The sequence below is a fragment of the Zea mays genome, chromosome 4 (genome assembly GCF_902167145.1).
Source record: "Zea mays cultivar B73 chromosome 4, Zm-B73-REFERENCE-NAM-5.0, whole genome shotgun sequence".
Classification (NCBI taxonomy): Eukaryota; Viridiplantae; Streptophyta; class Magnoliopsida; order Poales; family Poaceae; genus Zea; species Zea mays.
The window spans coordinates 97,829,809-97,851,246 of record NC_050099.1 but is presented as its reverse complement, the minus strand read 5'-3'; the positions used below and the strand labels follow the sequence as shown (position 1 = coordinate 97,851,246).

At 45.8% G+C, this 21,438-nt stretch overlaps 1 protein-coding gene across 2 annotated transcripts; it reads right to left on the bottom strand.

Moving 5' to 3' along the window:
- Nucleotides 1-615: 615 nt before the first annotated feature.
- On the bottom strand, nt 616-4,817 carry LOC100276204 (uncharacterized). 2 transcript variants are annotated; one of them, XM_020551421.3, is made up of 3 exons: nt 4,628-4,779; nt 2,890-4,126; nt 616-1,612 (listed from the first exon to the last, which is right to left on the bottom strand). In XM_020551421.3, the coding sequence occupies exon 3, from the start codon at nt 1,562-1,564 to the stop codon at nt 815-817; it is 750 nt and encodes a 249-aa protein (XP_020407010.1). In that variant the 5' UTR covers nt 1,565-1,612; nt 2,890-4,126; nt 4,628-4,779; the 3' UTR covers nt 616-814. The 2 variants fall into 2 exon arrangements, with proteins under 2 accessions (XP_020407010.1, NP_001143521.1); NM_001150049.3 differs by lacking the exon at nt 2,890-4,126 and having other exon boundaries at nt 630-1,612; nt 4,628-4,817.
- Between the last annotated feature and the right edge of the window lie 16,621 nt (nt 4,818-21,438).

The window sequence follows — 21,438 nt, the reverse complement described above, 5'->3', positions numbered from 1 at the left end:
TATCAGCTAATTTGGTTAACAAGGACTAGAACTGAAACAACCTTAATAATTTCGGTTCCTTATAACAGGACCAAAACATCTGATTTCGTTAGTTCAGTTTTGGCTTATATGCCCACATCTACTTACATAGCAAATCTGTGAAACTTTATCGTGATGAAAGCTAGTAACTTGGTTAAGGCCCCGGTTGATTTCAGGGACTAAAGATTAGTCTCTCTATTTTAGTTTTATTTAGTCCCTAAATTGCCAAACAGTGGGACTAAAACAGGAACTAAACTGTTTGTCTCTAGTCCCTCAAGGGATGACTAAAAGGGACTAAACCATATAAATTCCATTTTTTTGTCCCTTCTTTGTTTCAGTTGCGCTAATAGCGGAAGAATTTTAAGGGTATTTTAGTCATCTTATAATTCATTTAATGTATTTTGAATACTTTTAGTCACTAGAACCAAACATGGTAGTGACAAAACTTTAGTCTTCTAACTAAACTTTAGTCCCTGTACTAAAGGAACCAAACAGGTCCTAAACCTAAACTTCCTGACGAAGTTGTCATTGCTGAAGAAAGCAAAGGAAAAAATGAGACAGACAGAAGCACGAGTACAACGATAGACGGGGAAATACCAGAACGCGAATTCTACCAAAGCATCTTCATTTTTAGCTGATTTCAAGTTAAGCAGAAATCAAAACGGCGAGTATACAGAAAAAACAGACAGCACAACAGTTAGCCTAAACCTGCTGTTTAAACCACCCAAGTGATTTGCACAAAACAAAATATCGCCTGGACGACCAAGGTGTGCCACAGCTATTTGAGAAATAATAGTCACTCATGGGCTTGCTGTATTGATAAATCGCTCAAGCCCGCCACAATTTCATTGATGCTTATCTGGCTCAAGGGTTTGGCTGCATCATCTGGAGGAAGAGTTGGATATATATCCTCTGGAAGGCTGTTCTCCTTGAGAAGCTTCTTCAGATCCTTGACGAGTTCAAGCTCGCCATCATCATCATCATCAGAAAATGGCAGTTCCAGGTCCCAAACCTTAAATATAGAACCTGTTGACTGGGTCTGCTCAAGGACCAACTCATCACCAGCGTCTGCTACATAACTATCAATTTGCTTACCATTATCGTCTACACGTCTGATTACATCAGCAATTTCAAAAGCTTCAGTACCATCCTTGTCATCATCGGTATTGTTTATTTGCTCCATGTGGATGTCGCCATGCTCAGAAATGTTTTCAGCAGGAAGGGAGTGAGGTTTTGCCTCTGAGATTGCATTATGTGCACTTTCTGAAGTATCACTGGGACTTTCTGTTGGCTTTTCGAGGGCATCAAGCAGCATACTCCTCATCGCTCCCCAGTCATCATATGACAGTTCAGAAGTCTGCACGAAGCATGAATCTGCCCAGGCAGCTTCCTCAGGTGAAACTTCAACTACATTCTTATTTGATTCAATGGCTTTCATAATTGCAGAAAACATAGCATCAGATTCAGAAGCCTCAAGTTGCTCTTCCTTTAGGCTTGGCTCAGACAGAAGAGCCAAAATGTCTCCATCTTCAGAAGTCATAGTCATGCAATGAACTCAGTACTACCTTAATGAGAGAAAGTGGCCTTAGAGTACCTGCAGATATGATAAAAGAAAAGAAGGGCGGAATCAGACTGTAAGGATAGAGAAGATATAGTTTTTCAAGCATAAGTTACGGTAACACATACAAATATAAGAGCACCAGGGATCCAGGTTACAGAGTAATTAAAATTAGAGTAAAATCAGAAAGAATAAAAGGATGATGCTACCATGTCTACCTAGTGTAAAGACAAGAAGTTAGTTAAGAACTAAGCAGCAGTACTACTTTAGGAAAAAGGAAGATCACATGCCCAGCTATCTAACCAAAGCTGGATGGTACTCTGAAAACGTTCTTTGGCCCTGTGGATGAGCATGGACATTTCTTTCCTGAATGCCGCGACACAACTAACCGTAGTGGGCGAAACTTGCTCAAAAAACCAGGCATTCCTAGACTTCCAGTGTGAGAAGGTAAATAAGAGCAAACAGCCACAATTAAGAAAGAGAAAAGCTGAGCCTATGCGATCTGGCCAGACTCTGACTGGCCATAGTAGAATACCCCGAGCTGAACCAGTGATTACACTAATCGCAATTAGTCGGTCTGATCGGCTGTTTGTGCTCGATTAGAGGTATCGATTCGATCAGCTACCCTGATCGTCCTTATTGTCTGCCTAGTTGAGATATATAGCGACTAATTGACCTTTTGGGCGATCAGCCGATCAGCTTAAATGCGCTGTGGGCAGTCCAAAAGCCATTTTAAGCTTAAATGCGGTATGGGACTCCAAAGGACCCCAGTCTCTTCAAATGCAGTCTGGGCAGTCCAAAAGCCATTTTCGGCTTAAATGCGGTCCAGGACTCCAAAGGACACCCAGTCTCTGTGTTCATGACCATTGGACACCTAGTCTCAACAACAGCAGCATATCTTCTACTTCCATTCTCTTCTCCTGTTCTTCACTCTTCTCTGTTCTCTGCTCTGTCCCCCTCCGTCGCCTATCTGTCAACAACGACCGCAGTGCAGCACTCTGGAGATGAGCAGCTCTTCTGAAGGTATGGACGTCGTGCTGCTGTTCTCTGTTCTTCACTCTTTTCTGCTCTGTTCTCTGCTCTCTTTCCCTCAGACTTAAGAGATGCATGGACACTCTTCTCTGCTGTTCTCTGCTGTTGACCGATCTGTTGTTGCTGGTGTTCATAATATAGACTTGCTGTTGCTGGTGATTTCTGTTTTGCATTTTCATAATTCATAGTTGCATACTGCTACTATGCTGTTGCTGGTGATTTCTGTTTTGCATTTTCATAATTTAACTTGCTATCACGCATGTTCACTAAAAAATGTATACCTGTTAGCAAAAGTTTTGTTGAAAGAACTGTGGTGGAGAACTTCTCGCTTTCATTTGGCATCTGAACAGCAATGCATGAAAATACAGAAAAAGAAGCAATAGGGTCGCAGCTCATGTCAACAGTTACAAAAGCAAAGTGAACAGTAATCACTGTTTCCCTAGATATTTTAGAGTAAGATGTTTGAGGACCTATATTTCATCTTTAACTACCAATCATCAAAATGGCACGGTCTTACTGTCAACTCAGTATTTCTTTACCAGAGGTAACCATAGACATGAAAATAATTTCTTACGTGCTGATTCCTGATGTAAACTAAAATTCCTTTAATACTAAGAATTCCACTAAAATTACCAAGAACTAAGTTAGAGATGTTCCAGTGAGTTCTGTCAATTAATCCCAACAAATAACATAATTACATAAATCAATAGGAACAGCTAGTGAGATATTTTTAATACATAATTCAGCCATGGAACATTTCATCGGTGCTGGAAACTCTTCAAGTAATGACCCTCACTTGGATTCCAAAAGCTAAGACCCTGTTTGGATGTGAAGTATTTTTAAAGTTTTAGAGAAACACCATGGTTTTGTGAAATATATTGGTGTTTTGGAGGACCATGAATTGTTTGGATGCAACAAACTTTATGGTTTTAAAAAACCATAGTACTGCTAAAACTGTAGTCATTTAAAGTTTTTAAAACCCTAGACCTCTTTTTACTAAACCATGACTTTGCACATTTATGGGTTCTAAAACTTTATGGTCTTTGGGAGATTTGCTCTGCAACATCTCCTCTTTTGTAATGTTTCCTTTCCTCTTTAATATATAAGATACGCAGTTCTCCTGCGCGTTCTCAAAAAAAAAAACTGTGGTTTCTTGATACCACAGTATATTAATACTCATTCATGCTTGGAATTGGTTGAACATGATATACCATCTCCTAAGTACAGCTTCAGTACTAACAAAAAATATAGTAAACCAAAAATTCTTAAAGCGTTTGTGCTAGTTTAGTTGGAACCTTAACTGAGCCATGGAGTTAGCATAATATTAGAACCAAAGAATACTGCCAATCAAAGTGGTTAATGAATTTCATTGAATCCAGGAAATTTGTTTCTTGGCCAAATCAAGTGCAGTGAAGCAGCACAAATACACTTTCCAAATTCCCACCGCTGTGAATAAGGCATTTAGCATTTCTATTTTTTTCTTCAAAAGTGATATGCATAAGATCTGAACCACAGCACCTGAGGAAATAAAATACAATAAATTCCATAAAAGGAAGACATACATGCTAATAGTTGGCCTAAATGCACAGCCGTTTTGCATTAAAAGCATACCATGAGATTCTAAAAAAAATGGCCAAGGATTAGGATCTAATCAGAACATGACTAAAACAAGACTCATTGGACAGTGGATCAAAACAAACTGAATTGGGAGAAAATTTGGGCAGGTGACTCGTAAAAGATGACTAAAAGAGAGCAGTGCACCAGTTAATTTTTGCAACAAAATCGAAGTTAGTAGGCATAATCCTAGGCCATGTTCGGTTATTCCTATTACATGTAGATTGGATGGGATTAAAAAAATTATGAAAGATTTTAACTTTTTGGTATTTTCCACTCAATCCCACCCAACCACGTGGATTGGATTGAGAGCAAAACCAACGAGCCCTCCGAATACGGAAAGCTTACATTAGGGTTTGGGCATTCAGAAAACACCACAAAAGGGAGGGGAAGAGATGGACGCACCTGACAGGTGCTCATCGCCATCAAACACCCAACGGAGATCTGACGTCCGGTGGCGGCGCCGCTGCGCAGTTGTCGCTGCCAGGAAAGAAAGAACTAGGGTGAACGCGATGACGGGCCACCCGAGGAGGAATGAAACGAGAAAATTGGCAATTTCCCCCTCCGCAAAATTTGTCATTCTTTGGGCTAGTTTGGTAACACAATTTTTTCGAGAGATTTTTATTTTCCTAAGAAAAATTATTTTATTTTTTCTTACGAAAATTGAAATTTATTGAGGAAACGGTGTTCCAAAACTAGCTCTTCGAAAGAGAAATAAGCTCAAACTTTTTCCTAATTGATTTTGGTGGTTAAATTGTCCAACATAAATAATTGAACTAACTAGTTTGCTCTAGATTATAAGTTCTACAGGTGCCAAAGGTTCAACACAAATCAATAAAAAGTCCAAGAAAAGGTTCAAATAAAAAGGAGCAAATAAAACCGAAGACAGCCCTGGTCTGCCGCACCGGACTGTCCGGTGCACCAGGGTGAATCCACTCGAACTGCTCAGCTTCGGGTTTCTGAAAATGGCGCTATAATTCACCGGACTGTCCGGTGTAGCACCGGACGGTCCGGTGTGCCAAGCGGAGTAACGGCTACAGCGCCAACGGTCGTCTGCAAAAGTGTACAGTGCGTGAACAGTGCGTGGACAGCGCGCTGCTGAAGTCAGAGCAGGCGCAGATGGCGCACCGGACAGTGAATAGTGACTGTCCGGTGCACCATCGGACTGTCCGGTGGCCCCACATGTCAGAGCTCCAATGGTCGAACCCTAACGGTTCGGTGACGTGACTGGCGCACCGGACAGTGTTTAGTTGAAGGCATCCAACCACCTTGCGCTTGCGCTTGGATCACTTTTCTTCTTCCTCCAACCACCAACACTTCAAGGCATCCAAGTTTTCAGCCAACACATTCAATACAAGAGCTAGTGCATTCAATACAAGACACAAATAGAGTGAATTAAAATCTCTCCAAGTCCCAATTCCACTCAAAGCAATTAGTGACTGGAAGAGAGAATTTTGTTGTGTTCTTTTGAGCTCTTGCGCTTGGATCGCTTTTCTTCTTCCTCCTTTCTTGTTCTCAACTCAATTGTAATTAAAGCAAGAGACACCAAGTTGTGGTGGTCCTTGCAGTGGACTTAGTGTCCCGTTTGATTGAAGAGAAAAGCTCACTCGGTTTAGGTGACCGTTTGAGAGAGGGAAATGGTTGAAAGAGACCCGGTCTTTGTGACCACCTCAACGGGGAGTAGGTTTGCAAGAACCGAACCTCGGTAAAACAAATCACCGTGTCATCCGCTCTTATTTGCTTGTGATTTGTTTTCGCCCTCTCTTTCGGACTCGATTATATTTCTAAACGCTAACCCCGGCTTGTAGTTGTGCTTAAACTTTATAAATTTTAGATTTGCCTATTCACCCCCCTCTAGGTGACTTTCAATTAGTATCAGAGCTCGGTACTTCATTAGAGCCTAACCGCTCGAAGATATGTCGGGAGCTCACGCCAAGAAGGAGATGGTGACTGGCGACAAGCCCGCTACAAGCCACGGGAAGGCTCCACCGGGAGAGTCCGGCAACGAGAAGAGGGAGGAATCACCTCCCCGCGTCAAGTCGCACCGGAGTGGCGACAAGAAGAAGAAAATGAAGAAAGTGGTCTACTACGAGACCGATTCTTCGTCGCCTTCCACCTCCGGCTCCGACACGCCGTCCGTCACTTCTAAGCGCCATGAGCGCAAGAAGTTTAGTAAGATCCCCTTACGCTATCCTCACATTTCCAAACGCACTCCTTTACTTTCCGTCCCACTAGGCAAACCACCGATTTTTTACGGTTAAGATTATTGTATGTGGAGTGATAAAATGAGGCATCTTCTAACCTCACTCCATGCTAGCATATGAGACATTGTTGAGTTTGGTGCGCAGGAACCATCCGTGGGGGATAAAGGCTATGACTCGGACGAGGTAGCCCAAATCCGGCACTTCAACTCCCAAGCCACTACTATACTCCTCGCCTCTCTAAGTCGAGAGGAGTATAATAAGGTGCAAGGGTTGAAGAGTGCCAAAGAGATTTGGGACGTACTCAAGACTGCGCACGAAGGAGATGAGGTGACCAAGATCACCAAGCGGGAAACGATCGAGGGGGAGCTCAGTCGCTTCATGCTTCATCAAGGGGAGGAGCCACAAGCGATGTACAACCGGCTCAAGACCTTGGTGAACCAAGTGCGCAACCTCGGGAGCACCAAATGGGATGACCATGAAATGGTCAAGGTTATTCTAAAATCACTTGTATTTCTTAATCCTACACAAGTTCAATTAATTCGTGGTGATCCTAGATACAAGCTAATGTCTCCCGAGGAGGTTATAGGAAAATTTGTGAGCTTTGAATTGATGATCAAAGGCTCCAAACAAATCATCAAGCGAGGCACTACCTCCACACCTGAGGTGCAACCCGTCGCATTCAAAGCGACGGAGGAGAAGAAAGAAGAGTCTACGTCAAGTAGGCTCCCCATCGACGCCTCCAAGCTCGACAATAAGGAAATGACTTTAATCATCAAAAGCTTTCGCCAAATCCTCAAGCAAAGGAGGGGGAAGGACTACAAGCCCCAAGAAAGTTTGCTACAAAGTGTGGTAAGCCCGGTCATTTCATTGCTAAATGTCCATTATCAAGTGATAGTGACAGGGGCGACGACAAGAAGGGAAGAAGAAGTATTACAAGAAGAAGGGCGGCAATGCCTATGTTTGCCGGGAGTGGGACTCCGATGAGAGCTCCACCGACTCCTCCTCCGACGAGGACACCGCAAACATCGCCGTCAACAAGGGTCTCCTCTTCCCAAACGTCGGCCACAAGTGCCTCATGGCAAAGGACGGCAAAAAGAAGGTAAAATCTAGAGCCTTCACTAAATATGCAACATCTAGTGATGAGGAAAACTCTAGTGATGATGAGGACAATTTGCTTGCCTATTTTGCCAACCTAAACATGCAACAAAAGGAAAAATTAAATGAATTGATAGGTGCTATTCATTAGAAGGATGAACTCTTGGATAGCCAAGAGGACTTTCTTATTAAGGAAAACAAAAAGCATGTTAAGGTTAAAAATGCTTATGCTCAGGAAGTAGAAAATGTGAAAAATTAACTAGTGAGCTAAGCACTTGCCATGATACTATTTCTAGCCTTAGAAATGAAAATTCCAAATTAATTGCTAAGGTTGAGAAGTTAGATGTTTGTGATGATTCAATTGTTAATCTTAGAAATGATAATGCTAGTTTAATTGCTAAGATTGACAAGTTGAATGCATCTCTCTCTAGCCTTAAAAATGAGAATGAAAAATTAATTGCTAAGGCTAAAGATTTAAATGTTTGCAATATTTCTATTTCCAATCTTAAGAATGAGAATGCCATTTTACATGCTAAGATTGATGAATTAAATGTTTGCAAACCCTCTACATCTACTGTTGAGCATGTTACTATTTGCACTAGATGTAGAGATATTAATGTTGATGCTATTCATGATCACCTTGCCTTAATTAAACAACAAAATGATCACATAGCTCAACTTAGTGCTAAAATTAATGAACATGACTTAGAAAATGAAAATTTTAAATTTGCTAGAAACATGCTCTATACTGGGAGACGCCCTGGCATTAAGGATGGCATTGGATTCCAAAAGGGAGACAATGTCAAGCTTAATGCCCCCAAGAAATTGTCCAACTTTGTTAAGGGCAAAGCTCCCATGGTTCAGGATAACGAGGGTTACATTTTATACCCTGCCGGTTATCCCGAACACAAAATTAGGAGAATTCATTCTAGGAAGTCTCACTCTGACTCTCATCATGCTTTTATGTATAAGAGTGAGGCATCTAGTTCTAGGCAATCCACTCATATTAAATTGCCTAAAAAGAAATCTCCTACTGCATCAAACGATCATAACATTTCATTTAAGACTTTTGATGCTTCATATGTCTTAACTAACAAATCAGGCAAAGTAGTTGCCAAATATGTTGGGGCCAAACACAAGGGCTCAAAGACTTGTGTTTGGGTACCCAAGGTGCTTGTTTCTAATGTCAAAGGACCCAAGACCGTTTGGATACCTAAGAACAAGGCCTAAATTTGTTTTGTAGGTTTATGCATCCGGGGGCTCAAGTTGGATAACTGATAGCGGGTGCACAAACCACATGACTGGGGAGAAAAGGATGTTCTTCTCCTATGAGAAAACCATGATCCCCAACGAGCTATCACATTCGGGGATGGAAATCAAGGTTTGGTCAAAGGACTTGGTAAAATTGCTATATCTCCTGACCACTCTATTTCCAATGTTTTTCTTGTAGATTCTTTAGATTATAACTTGCTTTCAATTTCTCAATTATGTAAAATGGGCTACAATTGTCTTTTTACGGATATAAGTGTTACTGTTTTTAGAAGAAGTGATGATTCAGTAGCATTTAAGGGAGTGTTAGAGGGTCAGCTATAGTTACTTGATTTTAATAGAGCTAAACTCGACACTTGCTTAATTGCTAAGACTAACATGGGTTGGCTCTGGCACCGCCGACTAGCCCACGTAGGGATGAAGAATCTTCATAAGCTTCTAAAGGGAGAGCACATTTTGGGACTAACAAATGTTCATTTTGAGAAAGACATGATTTGTAGCGCATGTCAAGAAGGGAAGCAAGTTGGTGTTCATCATCCACACAAGAACATCATGACGACTGACAGGCCGCTTGAGCTACTCCACTTGGATCTATTCGGCCCGATAGCTTACATAAGCATCGGCGGGAGTAAGTACTGTCTAGTTATTGTGGATGATTATTCTCGCTTCACTTGGGTGTTCTTTTTGCAGGAAAAATCTCAAACCCAAGAGACCTTAAAGGGATTCTTGAGACAGGCTCAAAATGAGTTCGGCTTAAGGATCAAAAAGATTAGTAGCGACAATGGGACGGAGTTCAAGAACTCACAAATAGAAGGCTTTCTTGAGGAGGAGGGCATCAAGCATGAGTTCTCTTCTCCCTACACTCCACAACAAAATGGTGTAATGGAGAGGAAGAATAGAACTCTACTTGACATGGCGAGGACCATGCTTGATGAATACACGACTTCGGACCGGTTTTGGGCGGAAGCAATCAACACCGCTTGCTACGCCATCAACCGTCTCTACCTTCACCGAATCCTCAAGAAGACATCGTATGAACTCCTCACTGGTAAAAAGCCCAATGTTTCATATTTTAGAGTTTTTGGTAGCAAATGCTTTATTCTTATTAAAAGAGGTAGAAAATCCAAATTTGCACCTAAGGATGTAGAAGGATTTTTACTTGGTTATGATTCAAACACAAGGGCATATAGAGTCTTTAACAAGTCCACTGGACTAGTTGAAATTTCTTGTGACATTGTGTTTGATGAGACTAACGGCTCTCAAGTAGAGCAAGTTGATCTTAATGAGCTAGATGATGAAGAGGCTCCGTGCGTCGCGCTAAGGAACATGTCCATTAGGGATGTGTGTCCTAAGGAATCGGAAGAGACTCCACATGCACAAGATCAACCATCTTCCTCAATGCAAGCATCTCCACCAACTCAAGATGAGGATCAAGCTCAAGATGATGAAAATGAAGATCAAGAGGAGCCACCTCAAGAAGAGGACAATGATCAAGGGGGAGATGCTAATGATCAAGCCAAGGAAGATGATGAGGGTCCAAGACCGCCTCACCCAAGAGTCCACCAAGCAATACAACGAGATCACCCCGTGAACTCCATCCTCAGCGATATTCATAAGGGGTTAACCACTCGATCTCGTGTTGCTCATTTTTGTGAACATTACTCCTTTGTGTCTTCTATTGAGCCATATAGGGTGGAAGACGCATTAAGGGATTCGGACTGGGTGTTGGCAATGCAAGAGGAGCTAAACAACTTCACGAGGAATGAGGTATGGCATCTTGTTCCACGTCCTAATCAAAATGTTGTAGGAACCAAGTGGGTCTTTTGCAACAAGCAAGATGAGCATGGTGTGGTGACAAGGAACAAAGCCCGACTTGTGGCCAAGGGATATTCACAAGTTGAAGGTTTGGATTTCGGTGAAACCTATGCACTCGTAGCTAGGCTTGAGTCAATTCGTATATTACTTGCATATGCTACTTACCATGGCTTCAAGCTTTACCAAATGGACATGAAAAGTGCCTTCCTTAATGGACCAATCAAGGAGGAGGTCTATGTTGAGCAACCTCCCGGCTTTGAAGATAGTGAGTATCCTAACCATGTATATAAACTCTCTAAGGCGCTTTATGGGCTCAAGCAAGCCCCAAGAGCATGGTATGAATGCCTAAGAGATTTTCTTATCACTAATGGCTTCAAAGTCGGAAAAGCCGATCTGTCACACCCGGTTTTAGAAGGCAAACCGAATGCGAACCATGTACGTGCCAGGATCAGTTATTCACGTACACAGCAGTTACATAATATGGACATCATCACACAGTGCTCAAAATAGTATTAATAAGGGAAATAGTCGATTACACCATACGTCTGAGACGTCCATATAGTTCTTACAATAAATCAAAGTGCGGAAAAGAAACGTAGATAACGCGGCCTTCACAGGCAGCCGACTGGGGGGTTGCCGCTAACCCACACCTAGAACTCGTCGTAGTCTTGGAACTCCTGGAAGTCTCCTTCCACAGCTTCATCTTCGCCTGAGCAGTGGTTGCAATGCTGACAACCTGGGGGGGGGGGTTTGGTGTGTAGAGCAAGGGTGAGTACACATCAACATACTCAGCAAGTATCCTGTTTGGCTGTAGTGGACTAGCTTTATGTGGGGATAAGTCAAGCAGTTGCTTTTAGTTGGTCAGGTTATTACTTACTAGTAGAAAGCCAGGTTTTAACATTAACCCAAGTTATTAGCCCAATGTATCCTTTCCAAACGGAAAGAATACCACTTACCAATACCATAATCGTAATCAGAACCATCAATCTCATTGTCACCTGTACCAAAGTATCTCTGATCAAGTATCACTAATCTCTGGAGCTCCCTTGGCCGCTCATAACCACGAGCACGGCTGATATATCAGTTTCATAACACTCTGCAGAGGTTGTGCACTTTACCCACAAGCCGTGATTCCCTCTTGCCTCGGGCCGATCAAACCCTTAAACACTACCAAGGTGAATAGGCAGGGTTTCACTACGTAGCCTTTACAAAGATTCCCCGGGGCTGTAGCCACCCGTTAGGTTTCCTAAATGCACCGCACTCCTCCCCAAGGGGCGAACCCAAACTTGGCGGAGCGAGCCGCATACACCGAGCCCCATTGACGGCACGACGGCTAAGTGAACTACATCCCGGATCCTCTAATTATTCAGCTAAGGGCACCCCATTCCACCCTCATGGTTGCACTGTTTTCCTGGGCGGTCATCCATTGAACAGGTCCTTACGGAGAGGCACTCGAGAAACCGCTCGAGTCCCCTTAAATGCCACAAGTATAATCATAAATAAGAACGGGAAAACAGCGTATCATAGATAACCACATCATGTTCATTGATTAGAGTTTGAGCAATAGCATAAAGCTAAACAGTAATAATCCAACCCAGATAGGTAAACAAGGACATGGATAACAAAAGCTAGTCAATCCTTAGGCATAAATGTGTAAGCGGGAGGTGAATTAAATAATGAATAGGACAGAGATAGGTCAAAGGACACTTGCCTCCACCAACCGACTGCTGCTCAGGGGCTTCTCCTGCGAATTCCTCGGGCTCTTCGACCGGATCGTTCTCTATGCGAGCGCAAACATACATACATCCATCCACATTTAATACAAAAGAACAGTACACCATACAAGGGAACAAATAAAGTGAGTATGCATCAAGTATGACATTCGATATCGCATTTGTTATGGTTAGAAAGAAACGGGAAAGGGTCTCGCAGGGGGTTAAATCTTATGCACTAACGATCAATTACAATTGGTTCTTAACAAAAGAATTCTGTTACATATACACTAATGGAAACCTAATCATTTTAAGTTGATCAACATTGCACGAGGTAAACAATTAACTACATGAATCCACTAGCATAACGGAATTTTAAATTAAACTTCCTATTTCAATGGCATGAACAATGATTAGCCTACCTAAAATAAAATAGCTATGAGCACAGAAAGTAAATAAAATAAAATAATAAAATAAAAAAAACAGAGGGGGGGGGGGCGGTTGAACCGGCCCTAGGGGCGGTTGAACCGGCCGGGGGCAGGGCGCGCAGGGGCGGCCGAGCCGGGGCGGCTGAGCCGGCCGAGCGGCCAGGGTGCGCGCGGCCAAAGGCCAGGGCGCGGCCAGGGGCCAGGCGGGCACGCGGCCAGGCGGCCAAGCGGGCGGCCGAGCCAGGCGGCCGGGCGGCGCGCGGCCAGGGGGCGCGGCTGGGGCGGTGGCCGAGGAGAGAGGAGGGGAGAGGGGAGAGGGAGGGAGGAGGGAGAGAGGGAGGAGGGGGGGCTCACCGGCGTTGGGGAGCGACGGCGAGGGGCGGCCGGCAGGGGGCGGCGGCGGCTTAGGGCAGGGGTAGGGGCGGCGGCGGCTTAGGGTGGGGGAGAGAAAATGAGAGAAAATGAGAGGGAGGGAGAGAGAATTGGGGAAAAAGGGGAGGTGGGGGGGGGGGGGCGGTTGGGCCTTTTTGGGCCCAAGAGGGGGCGCCAGGGGCGGCTGGGCCGGCCGGGGTCGGCCCACGGCGCGGGAGAGAGAGAGAAAAAAAAGAAAGAGGAGAGAGAAAGAGAGAGAGAAAAAAGAAAGAAAAGATCTTCTCCTCATTTTCGAAATCCGATCTTTCTACATGAATGCATTTGCGCTTTCAAAGCAATCAAAAGAAATGCAAGGTTCGGCATGGTGCATCAAACAACATAAAGTATTTAGGGTTTTTCTTACACGGGAATTCCAAACCGAATCCCGCTAGAACTTTGGAAAAGGTCAAGGTTTAGCGAAGGGAAAAAGAAAAAAGAAAAGGTAACGCCCGAATTTGGCGAGTAAAGAAAAGAAAAAATTCAACTACAAAAATTCGGGGCGTTACAAACCTATCCCCCTTAAAAGAATCTCGCCCTCGAGATTCAGGGCTGGCTAGCAAAGAGCTCTGGGTACTTGGCCATCAGACCATCTTCACGCTCCCAGGTTGCTTCTTCCTCAGAGTGGTGATTCCATCTGACCTTGCACATTCTGATGGTCTTCCTCCGGGTGACTCTATCTGCAATCTCAAGGATCTGAGCTGGCTTCTCAACGTAGGTCAAGTCCTCCTGGACTTCCAGACCTTCCACTGGCAACTGCTCTTCTGGCACACGCAAGCACTTCTTCAACTGAGACACATGAAAGACATTATGCACAGTAGACAAATTCTCGGGCAAACTGAGCTGATAGGCCACTTCTCCTCGCGAATTGTTCAGAAATCCGAGACTCAACCTGTCGAACTCTTTGGCCAACTCATAAGGCATCGGACGAGCGACCATCAGATTGACTTGACTCTTTCTGCTCAAAGCATCTGCCACTACGTTTGCTTTGCCTGGATGGTAATGAATCTCCAACTCATAGTCTTTGATCAGCTCTAACCATCTTCGTTGCCTCATGTTCAACTCTGACTGAGTGAATATGTACTTCAGACTCTTGTGATCTGTGTAAACATCACATTTCTGTCCATACAGATAGTGCCTCCATGTCTTCAGTGCGTGAACCACTGCTGCCAACTCTAGATCATGGATTGGGTAGTTCTTCTCATGAACCTTCAGCTGTCGGGACGAGTAAGCCACAACTCTTCCCTCTTGCATCAACACACATCCCAAACCTGTGTAGCAAGCATCGCAATACACCGAGAAGGGCTTGTGCACATCAGGCAAGACTAGGACAGGCGCTGTAGTCAACTTCTCTTTCAGCGCTTCAAAGGCCTCTTGACATTTCTGGGTCCACTTGAACTCAACTTTGTTGCCTAGCAACGCTGTCATTGGTTTCGCAATCTTTGAAAACCCTTCAATGAATCGCCGATAATATCCGGCCATTCCAATAAAACTCTTGATTCCTCTAGCATCTGTTGGCGCTTTCCAGTTCAAAATGTCTGCCACTTTCTTCGGATCCACAGCCAATCCTTCTTTGTTGATTATATGACCCAAGAACAGGACTTCACTGATCCAGAACTCACATTTACTCAACTTTGCATACAACTGGTGCTCTCGCAATCTCTGCAACACCATCCTCAAATGATCTGCATGCTCTTCTTCGCTTTGAGAATAAACCAGAATATCATCAATGAATACCACCACAAACTTATCAAGGTAATCCATGAATACACTGTTCATCAAGTTCATAAAGAATGCTGGCGCATTGGTCAAACCAAAAGACATCACTATGAACTCGTACAACCCATACTTGGAAATGAATGCCGTCTTCGGAATGTCCGAAGGTCGGATCCTGAGCTGATGATAACCTGACCTCAGATCAATCTTGGAGAACACACTGGCTCCTCTCAACTGGTCGAACAGATCTTCTATTCTGGGCAAGGGATACTTGTTCTTGATCGTGACCTCATTCAAAGCTCGATAATCGATGCACATCCTCTTGGTGCCATCTTTCTTCTCCACAAATAGGACAGGGGCGGCCCAAGGCGAGGTGCTTGGCCGAATGTAACCTTTCTCTGACAGCTCATCAATTTGCTTCTTAAGTTCATCCAACTCTGGTCCAGATATTCTGTAAGCTCTCTTAAAGATAGGGGCGGTTCCAGGAAGAAGCTCTATGGCAAACTCAACTTTCCGCTCTGGTGGCATACCCGGTAAGTCCTTTGGAAACACATCTGGGAACTCGGACACAACCTTGATCCTCTCGATCGGGTCTGCTTTACTGCTATCAACAGCTATCTGATAACAACTTCCTTTCTTTGGCTCAGGCGGGACTAACTCGGTCACCACTTCCTCTCCTAGTGGAGACACCAACTTGATTGTCCTTTTATCACAACTGATAACTGCCTGATACTTATCTAGCCAATTCATCCCTAGGATGACATCTATTCCCTGAGTACCCATTACTATAAGGTTGGCGGGAAACGCTATCCCCCTTATTTTCACGCTTATATTTAAACAAATGCTATCAGCTCGAATTCTACCACCAGCTGAGTCAATTTGAATGGGGGTTGACATGGTAGTAGTTGGAAGATTATGTGCTTCTACCCATGATGCAGTAATGAAAGAATGTGTTGCTCCAGTATCAAATAACACTTCTGCAATATGGGAGTCGACTGGGAACATACCTACTATCATGCCGGGGGTCTCCTGAACTGCTTCAGCTTCCAAATGGTTCAGCCTTCCATGATTATAGCGCGGCTGAGAGCGATTGCCTGATCCAGGCTGAGGCACATTCTGCTTCGCTGGGGCATTGGGGCCTGACTGCTGCTGGGCTGCCTTCTTCGGACATTGCATCACCCAGTGGCCTTGCTCTCCACAGTGGAAACACGCCCTGTTTCCAACCTGAGCTGGTGCTGCCTGACTGTTCTGCTGGTTTGCTGGGGCAGGAAGACGGGGTGCTTGCTGATTCTGCCTTTGAAACTGACCTCCTGACTGATTGCTCTGACGGTTCTGGTACTGATGCTGAGGATACTGCCTTTGAAACTACTGAGGTGGATGCTGGTTCTTCCTGAACTGCTGAGGTTGATTGCCTGAGAAACGAGGACGGCTGCTGCTTCTAGGCTGGGGTCCACTGATCTTGCGCTTACGATCCTCCATCTCCTTACACTTTCTCTCTGTCATGATTGCTCTGTCAATCAGGTGCTGGAATGTCGGGAAGGTGTGATTCATCAGCTGATACTGAAGAGGGTCGACCAAGCCTCTCAGAAAACGATACTGTCGCTTGGCGTCAGTGTTGACATCTTCAGGAGCATAGCGAGACAATTGCAGAAACCTGTCCCGGTACTCACTGACAGACAATGGCCCTTGCTTGAGGGCCAGGAACTCCTCCTTCTTCACTGTCATCAGACCTGCAGGGACATGGTACTGACGAAAGCTACCTCTGAACTCTTCCCAAGTGATGGCGTCGGGGTTGGCATGGGTGGCGAGGTAAGACTCCCACCATGACTGGGCTGCTCCTCTCAACAGACGGGGACCATACAGAACTTTCTCCCGGTCATCGCACTGAGCGGTATGCAACTCCCGCTCCACAGTGCGCAGCCAATCTTCAGCATCCATGGGGTCAGAAGAGTGAGCGAACGTTGGGGGATGGCCTCTCATGAATTCAGCACGCTTGTCTCTGGGCATCTGAGGCATCTGAGGCTGGGGTGGTGCTTGCTGCTGTTGCTGCTGCTGCTGCTGAATGGCGGCCAGAGTCTGACCGATGGCTTGAACTGCCTGAGTCTGCATCAGAAACATCTGCTCGATCGACATCGGGGGCGGGGGCGGCAGGTGCTGCTGCTGGGGCACCTCATCCTGCGGAGCGGCTCGCTCCTGCTGAGCACGCCTTCCTCCTCTGCGCCTGTTCTCTGACATCTGCAGAATGCAACCACACATCAGAACTGATCTGGCAAATCTTGCAGCATAAGAGAAGAGAAGAGAATTCTTCAACAGCACTGAGCAGGTGAGCATCTTCACTGATCTCCAACACAGACCACACAGCTTCTCAGATAAAGAGGAAAGTGGAATAAAAGGTTTCCCAACTATATAACTAACTTTATTACCATAATAGATAAACCAAAATGCAGGGGATACCCACACTCTGGTGACAATCATTACAAAGATCCAAACCAAACATAGCTCATCATGACAAACATAAATGCACAGGATATAGCAAACTACCCTGTCTAACTAAGACTAACTAAGAGCGAGACTAACACTAAGACTGAAGCTTCTATGTATATATATTTCGTATTAATTACAAGATCCAACTCTAGCGATCTATGGTTCTAGATTTATCTTGGTCTTGCAGGCGGGATTGCCATAAGACTGGTGTCCACGCTGAGGTGAGCGGTACAGGTGTTGAGTCCCAACGGGAGCGGGGGAACCACCATCCAAATAACGACGTTCCGCGTGCTCAGCCCGCAGCAGGGCGATCTCAGCACGAGCCCTACTCAGCTCGTCTAATGCATGGTCCAGCTCCGTGTTTAGCACGGCGGCTAGGTTGACTGTGCTGCTCAACCTAGGATTGCCCTCACCGACAGGTGAGACAATCACACCTCCTGTGCTGCCAGATGAACGGCGGGGGTAATACTTCAGGTCAAGACCATCAGCTGCCCCACCGAAAACCGAGCAGTAGTGCGAAAGCGCACGCCGTGCAGCATCTTGCATGGCTGCCTCAGCTGAGTCCCGTTCAGAGATAGAATAGTGCTCTGAACAGGCCTCTGCACCCTGGAGACTGTTCTCCGGGCAGCGCACCAAGCAAGTCGCCTCCCAGCGGTCCGGGTAGACCCCGCGACTATGCTGGTAGACCACACAGCGATACTCGACAGACCAAGTATGCCGGTCAAATGCCCGACGTAACAGGGTGTCGAGCGCATCATGGAAGTGACACCCGCGAGCAGCGTCGCGAGTGATGGGTCGAGCAACCCATCCTTCCGGCTCAGGGTTAGCAGAGAAGTCGGTGTCGTGGCTCGAGCTGTCGTCGCCATCTCCGTCGTCTGGGTCTCCTCCAGCAGCTATTCCAGAAGCTGGGGCGCCCAGTGGTGGTGCAGGGGGCGGCTCCAGAGGAAGCATAGGGGAGCAGCTCCTCACAGACTCTATCTCCTGGTGGAGCGAGAAGGAAGAGCTCTGCTGCTCCTGTCGTCGACGCTCCTGCTCCTCACGCAGGCGGTGGTGTAGTCTCTCCAAGTGGCTGGACTGTCCGGCCACGGGACGGCGAAGCGGACGCTCAGCAAGGCGGGAGGGTAAGAAGGGGATGACTGACTTTCGTGCAGTGTGTCTAAGTCGAGCCATCTACAAACGACATCGCAAGCAAAAGGGTGAGAACAGAATTAATATGACTAGCAAGTAATAAGTAAATGAAGGATCAGAATGAAACACAATTTTTTAGCAAGGTATAATATATAGTAGAACATAGGTTTGGTCGGTAGGACCAACTTTTGAAGGGATATCAAAGTCAAGGCAGAGACAGAGGTCTATAGTCCTTAGGACGACCATTCTACTCTAGGTTAGCGGTCCTACAGTCAGCACGGCTTTGATACCACTTATGTCACACCCGGTTTTAGAAGGCAAACCGAATGCGAACCATGTACGTGCCAGGATCAGTTATTCACGTACACAGCAGTTACATAATATGGACATCATCACACAGTGCTCAAAATAGTATTAATAAGGGAAATAGTCGATTACACCATACGTCTGAGACGTCCATATAGTTCTTACAATAAATCAAAGTGCGGAAAAGAAACGTAGATAACGCGGCCTTCACAGGCAGCCGACTGGGGGGTTGCCGCTAACCCACACCTAGAACTCGTCGTAGTCTTGGAACTCCTGGAAGTCTCCTTCCACAGCTTCATCTTCGCCTGAGCAGTGGTTGCAATGCTGACAACCTGGGGGGGGGGGGGTTTGGTGTGTAGAGCAAGGGTGAGTACACATCAACATACTCAGCAAGTATCCTGTTTGGTTGTAGTGGACTAGCTTTATGTGGGGATAAGTCAAGCAGTTGCTTTTAGTTGGTCAGGTTATTACTTACTAGTAGAAAGCCAGGTTTTAACATTAACCCAAGTTATTAGCCCAATGTATCCTTTCCAAACGGAAAGAATACCACTTACCAATACCATAATCGTAATCAGAACCATCAATCTCATTGTCACCTGTACCAAAGTATCTCTGATCAAGTATCACTAATCTCTGGAGCTCCCTTGGCCGCTCATAACCGCGAGCACGGCTGATATATCAGTTTCATAACACTCTGCAGAGGTTGTGCACTTTACCCACAAGCCGTGATTCCCTCTTGCCTCAGGCCGATCAAACCCTTAGACACTACCAAGGTGAATAGGCAGGGTTTCACTACGTAGCCTTTACAAAGATTCCCCGGGGCTGTAGCCACCCGTTAGGTTTCCTAAATGCACCGCACTCCTCCCCAAGGGGCGAACCCAAACTTGGCGGAGCGAGCCGCATACACCGAGCCCCATTGACGGCACGACGGCTAAGTGAACTACATCCCGGATCCTCTAATTATTCAGCTAAGGGCACCCCATTCCACCCTCATGGTTGCACTGTTTTCCCGGGCGGTCATCCATTGAACAGGTCCTTACGGAGAGGCACTCGAGAAACCGCTCGAGTCCCCTTAAATGCCACAAGTATAATCATAAATAAGAACGGGAAAACAGCGTATCATAGATAACCACATCATGTTCATTGATTAGAGTTTGAGCAATAGCATAAAGCTAAACAGTAATAATCCAACCCAGATAGGTAAACAAGGACATGGATAACAAAAGCTAGTCAATCCTTAGGCATAAATGTGTAAGCGGGAGGTGAATTAAATAATGAATAGGACAGAGATAGGTCAAAGGACACTTGCCTCCACCAACCGACTGCTGCTCAGGGGCTTCTCCTGCGAATTCCTCGGGCTCTTCGACCGGATCGTTCTCTATGCGAGCGCAAACATACATACATCCATCCACATTTAATACAAAAGAACAGTACACCATACAAGGGAACAAATAAAGTGAGTATGCATCAAGTATGACATTCGATATCGCATTTGTTATGGTTAGAAAGAAACGGGAAAGGGTCTCGCATGGGGTTAAATCTTATGCACTAACGATCAATTACAATTGGTTCTTAACAAAAGAATTCTGTTACATATACACTAATGGAAACCTAATCATTTTAAGTTGATCAACATTGCACGAGGTAAACAATTAACTACATGAATCCACTAGCATAACGGAATTTTAAATTAAACTTCCTATTTCAATGGCATGAACAATGATTAGCCTACCTAAAATAAAATAGCTATGAGCACAGAAAGTAAATAAAATAAAATAATAAAATAAAAAAAACAGAGGGGGGGGGGGGCGGTTGAACCGGCCCTAGGGGCGGTTGAACCGGCCGGGGGCAGGGCGCGCAGGGGCGGCCGAGCCGGGGCGGCTGAGCCGGCCGAGCGGCCAGGGGGCGCGGCCAGGGCGCGCGCGGCCAAAGGCCAGGGCGCGGCCAGGGGCCAGGCGGGCACGCGGCCAGGCGGCCAAGCGGGCGGCCGAGCCAGGCGGCCGGGCGGCGCGCGGCCAGGGGGCGCGGCTGGGGCGGTGGCCGAGGAGAGAGGAGGGGAGAGGGGAGAGGGAGGGAGGAGGGAGAGAGGGAGGAGGGGGGCTCACCGGCGTTGGGGAGCGACGGCGAGGGGCGGCTGGCAGGGGGCGGCGGCGGCTTAGGGCAGGGGTAGGGGCGGCGGCGGCTTAGGGTGGGGGAGAGAAAATGAGAGAAAATGAGAGGGAGGGAGAGAGAATTGGGGAAAAAGGGGAGGTGGGGGGGGGGCGGTTGGGCCTTTTTGGGCCCAAGAGGGGGCGCCAGGGGCGGCTGGGCCGGCCGGGGTCGGCCCACGGCGCGGGAGAGAGAGAGAAAAAAAAAGAAAGAGGAGAGAGAAAGAGAGAGAGAAAAAAGAAAGAAAAGATCTTCTCCTCATTTTCGAAATCCGATCTTTCTACATGAATGCATTTGCGCTTTCAAAGCAATCAAAAGAAATGCAAGGTTCGGCATGGTGCATCAAACAACATAAAGTATTTAGGGTTTTTCTTACACGGGAATTCCAAACCGAATCCCGCTAGAACTTTGGAAAAGGTCAAGGTTTAGCGAAGGGAAAAAGAAAAAAGAAAAGGTAACGCCCGAATTTGGCGAGTAAAGAAAAGAAAAAATTCAACTGCAAA

Bases quoted from the DNA above. Each gene is read 5' to 3' on its own strand.
- LOC100276204 (NM_001150049.3), bottom strand. From the start codon at position 1,564: ATGACTATGACTTCTGAAGATGGAGACATTTTGGCTCTTCTGTCTGAG.